At 29.8% G+C, this 5,269-nt stretch overlaps 1 protein-coding gene across 1 annotated transcript; it reads right to left on the bottom strand.

Annotated features, from left to right (window-relative positions):
• Positions 1 to 254: 254 nt before the first annotated feature.
• On the bottom strand, positions 255 to 1,653 carry LOC118481789. Its single transcript, XM_035977056.1, has 6 exons — positions 1,537 to 1,653; positions 1,210 to 1,418; positions 988 to 1,108; positions 722 to 913; positions 555 to 605; positions 255 to 476 (listed from the first exon to the last, which is right to left on the bottom strand). Exons 1-6 carry the CDS (start codon positions 1,651 to 1,653, stop codon positions 255 to 257), a joined length of 912 nt encoding a protein of 303 aa, XP_035832949.1.
• Positions 1,654 to 5,269: the final 3,616 nt, after the last annotated feature.

Below are 5,269 nucleotides of genomic sequence, written 5' to 3'. Positions count from 1 at the left end.
TAAGAAGATAAGTCTATTCAATTATAAAATAAAGGGCTATTTATAAAATAAAAAACTCATTGAGAACACATAAGAAAACAAAATCCATGGGTTGAAAGAAAATACCACAATCAAGTCAAATAAAAATCCATTCAAGGATTATCCCATAGATTAAAACCACCAATTCAAAATCCATAATAAACGCAAAACCGCGTGTTCAAACAAAAACCATAATAAAAACCAAACACAGAAATTGTTTATAAAAATGCGGGAAATTATTTCTCAGTCTTCGGAATCAATGTCTTAGAAAGACCAACAACTTCATCTTCGACGATTTCATCACTCATGCGGCGCTTTGTAGAAGAACAACGTAATGCATCATCTACTTCATAAACTTCACCTAGATTGCGTTTTACTTCACAAGAAGACGCCTTCTCACTGCTTCCATCTACATTGGAGATAGGCGTAACATTGTCACCGGTGAATGAGGCATCATCCTAAAAAAAAAACAATAAGAATAAATATTAAAATAAAATTTAAAGTAAAATAAAAATTTATTAAATGGCCTTAGTAACCTCACAAGCATTAGACAGATTGGCGGACAACGGAACACCATACGATTCCGACTACTCATGCTGCAATTCAAAATAAACAATACAATAAAATAAAAGTGGTTATATTTATATAGACCGAAAACGAAAAGAATATGAAACAATAAGAATTACATAATTGCAAATTAGACCTGGTTAATGTTGAATTTGGAGTAGAGAGCAGCAATAATATCATCATCGTTTGTTGCCATTGCAATACCGTAATTCTCGACTTGATATTCAATGTTATAGTCGCTAATATTTATGACAAACGCATATTTCTTTCCAACCAATGTGTCAAATAACTCAGGATAGGGATTGGGTATCTCAGCGGAATTAACAACCTATAATTTTAAACAATTAATTGTTACTGAGTAAGAGTACAAAAATGAATAACATGGAAAATTACTTAGATTACCTGATCTTGGACAGCAAGTAAGTCTTTGGCCGATTTCTTAAATATTTTGAAAGCTTCATAATCAAACAGCGTTAATGAAACAGTACCAGATGAATCTTGGACACTGATAGGTATCTTGAAACTATTATATTAAAATTAAAAACAAATGAAATTGTTAATATTAGATCATACCAAAGTAATTTCAGTTTACAATTGTATAAAGAGATAACAAAATTTTCAAACCGCGGAATTGCATAAATGTCCACTCCTTGACATTCGTTGTTGGTGCAAACCAAACCCTTTGTTTCAGCAGCATCACATGAACCGTCATCACCCTCTTTGGTTACAAATCTATCCTCGACACGTGATTTGCAGTGGTTACAACCATTGTAATACCAAAGCTTATCCGTACATATGGCCGTGACTGTGCCAATAACCAACACCTTCTTTTTCTAATAAAAATAAATAACAATATTAATCTTAAAATGAAAGTATAATACATACCAATATATAATATAAGAATTACAAAATAAAAAAAAAACTATACCTCTAATATTGTTCCAAGTAAACCAATGAGCATGAAATCTCCTTTATTGAGGAACTCATCTTCCACATTGAAATAAGATAAGAACCACCATTCTCATTCGATGAGGAAGAAGATGAAACTTTGGCAACATACCTAAACATAATTATAACTTAATGACTAAAATTATAATTTAAATTAAATTAATATTGTTAGATTATTATGTCGGTATTACTAAATATACCTCTCTCTGAAAGAAGAAATTTCTTCAATGTCAGCGTTATCAATAAAAAGTCTACTTAGATCAAAACTGTTGGCCACTCCACGCTTTCCTGAAATGAAATAGAACAAACAATTAAATCAATATTTACAGCATAAAACATATAAAATATATGTAAATATAATAATAACTTATAAGATACTAAGCAAATAAAAAAAATATGAGATGAAGATTTGAAACGTACCCTTGTAAAGATTTACTGTACCAAAGTGGCAAATGATAACAACATATTTCTCGCGTTTTTTGTCATTCATGTAAGTAAACATGTCGACAGCAAAAGAATCCCACAACGTAACAGGACATTTTTTACCTCTAAAAATAAGAAAATATAAAATAAATGAACCAAAAACACTTTAAGACGAAGATAAAATTGTAAATGTTGTCTACTAAATAAAATACTAACTCAAGGTCTTCAATTTTCAGATTCAGTCTTTTTCCTTTGCTACCATCTTTCTTTGTTGTGTCTTCAATGTTGAAACACACTTCAACAAATCCAATAAAATCTAGACAAAAAAAATAAGTGGTTAAAAAAACTTAAAATATAACACAAACAAACTAAAAGAGGATGTAACACACATACCAATAGCAGTATTAACTTCTACTTTATTCTGAACAACATCTTTTAGATTGACAAAATTAAATTTGTATTTCGGACCACACCAGTCAAGTACTTTCTCAACAGAAGTGTAAAAATACAAAGATATTTTTTCATTCCTGTTGACCAATTTAGAAGATGACTTATTAGCAGCAAGAGAAGGTTTAGTAATCTGAATACATTCATCAAGCTGCAGGAACTCTTCGAATCTTTCTAACAACTTATGAAGGCAGCTAGCTTGTATCATATTGCCCTAAAAATTGAAACGACAAAATTAGATATATAGATTTCATATAAAATTAGATTTTTTAGATTTAACAAAAAAAAAAAATTAGTTGAATAAAAACGGTACCATCTCATCCATAAAGATCATATCCAGCCGATATGTTTCATTCTTATTCTGATTCATCATTTTCCTTGATGTGCTAACGATCTTCACTCTAATGGAATAGTTATTTGAATAACTATTTAAATCATTAAGCATAGTAACCTTTGCAACCTCCATTTCACAGCTGAAATTTAAAAATTAAAGAGTAAGTGCCAATAAAATTAGCATTAGCATCAATGTAAAGTTAAAAAAAAAAAACTCTACACTTGGAATTTAATTTACCAAACCACGTTAAGATCTAAGATTGAATGAAATGAGAAAAGTGATTTGCAATTGTTGACCGAATTCGATTTATATAGGATGCCAATGATTAATGCAAATTTGGAAACGTTATTCATGCTAAAGGAAGGTTTCCTATTCAAAATAATTAAAAAAATAAAATACTTTTATTACCTTGATAAACAAAATAACAGTTGTATATAGGTTGAATTTGTATATGAAATCTATTTTTATTATTAGAAACAGACAAATTAATACAAATGTTTAGCTAATTTATCGAAATTGCAGTTAAAGGTTTCTATCTATGCATGTAATGATTATAAACAGTGCTAAATCTCTAACGAAATTTAAATTGAAAATTTATTTTTAGAAGTATATTGAATCGCTACTAATGGATCATCATTATTAGGCAGTTATTAACAAATTTGTAAACGGTATTCATATTAAAGGAAGATTTCCTATTGGAAATAATAAAAAAAATAATATATTTTTATTACCTTGACACACAAAATAACAGTTGTAGTTAGAGTGATTATGAAATCTAATGTTAATTTTAGAAAAGGATAAATTAAAACAAATGAGTAGCTAATGTTTCGTAATTGGCGTTAAAGGTTTGTATCTACACATGGAAAGTTTGGAAACAGTGCTAAATCTCAAACCAATTTTAAAGTGAAAGTCTATTTTTAAAAGTATATTGAATCGTAGTAATGGATCGAGCATTATTAGGCAGCTTTTAATAAATTAAATTTGATGGTTACTCAATGTTAAGTCGAAAATTAAAAGATACACATTGTGAATACAAATGGGTGACATTATATTATATCTTGAAATCATCAACCAAAACTTAATAACCAAACATGTTGTTCAAAATCATAGATAGGAAAAAGGTTTATATCAAAAATACTGTTCAAAACAAACCATCCAAACATGTTCGAAAAACAAACTAAAAACATACTAAAACATGAAATATTGTTCCAAAAGAGTGGATAGTAAAACAATAAAATGAACTACTTCGAAACTTTCTTCAAAATCAACTTATCTGCATCAGGAGAGTATACGAAAGTGCATCTATGAGGTGCATTGATTCCATTAGGCTTTGTGAACTTGGTACGCCATGCATTCGCAACATATCTAAATCCTCCACCATGTTTCTCTGGTCGAAAAGTAACAACAGTATCAACGCCAGCAAGATTTTGAACTGTCATCTTCCCAGATACATCAACACGAGCTAGACTTGCAACTTTGCTATTCAGTCGCTACAAAAAAAAAAAGAAAAAACAAATTCACCAACAAAAAAAAATTTCTAAAATTTAAGAACAATAATCAGCAAACAATTGTTACAAAATATATAATTAATAAAACTTACAAAATGACGTGGATGATACTCCCATTCAAATTCTAAAGGTTGATAATCAGGGTCCTTTTTGTCATCATCAGATTCACCGGTAGAATCTTCAACGTCATCATCATCGAAATCATCATCAATGGATAAATCACTGTCAGAACTACCAACAACGGATTCATCAGAATCAGAAGGCTCAAATAAAGCATCTACCTCCGGATCAAGTTCAGATTTTATATCATCATCATGATGAAAATCATCAACATTGTTTACCAACGGAGTTGAAGATGGAAATCCAGGATCAGAATTAAACTTTAAAGCAAACCTAGGGATAACAACCTCAGATCCATTCACATCAAACAATGTCAACTGAAAGTTGTAATCAAAGATATAGCGTAAAACAACCAAATTTTGAGTACGAACACCTAGATGTTGTACAATGTTGTTCCAACCATTGGTAAAAAAGTAACATTTGCTTTCAGAATCTTTCTCTACAAAAACATCTAAAGAGTCCCATGAATTAAGATGAACCTTCATTGGTCTTCTAAGTTTACCAACACCAATAGTGTTTTTAACAAAATACGTGGGAAGAAGCTAAAAAACAAAAAAATATTACAATTAATAGTGTAAATATAAAATAAAAATTATACATTATATACTAAAAAAACGTTTTAAACATACCAGTGTATTAACACTTTGATCATTGAAAACATGGCAGAAAGACTCTATGTAATTCCTATTCGGCAAAGATGAGATGGATAGAAACAAAGTGATGCCTGGATCACATAGTGGATAAGGTGTTTCCTTTAAAAAAGGTGTGAGTATATAATTATACGGATTAACTTGCTTGAAAAGAAGTATACAACCATCAGATAAACAAAGGTCACCTACAACCTTTGACCATCCTTCTGTAAAGGCAAAAGTACCATTGTTCTTGGAGAAATTAACATTCCAAA

Source organism: Helianthus annuus, chromosome 9 (genome assembly GCF_002127325.2).
Source record: "Helianthus annuus cultivar XRQ/B chromosome 9, HanXRQr2.0-SUNRISE, whole genome shotgun sequence".
Classification (NCBI taxonomy): Eukaryota; Viridiplantae; Streptophyta; class Magnoliopsida; order Asterales; family Asteraceae; genus Helianthus; species Helianthus annuus.
This window is presented reverse-complemented; position numbering and strand designations above follow the sequence as displayed.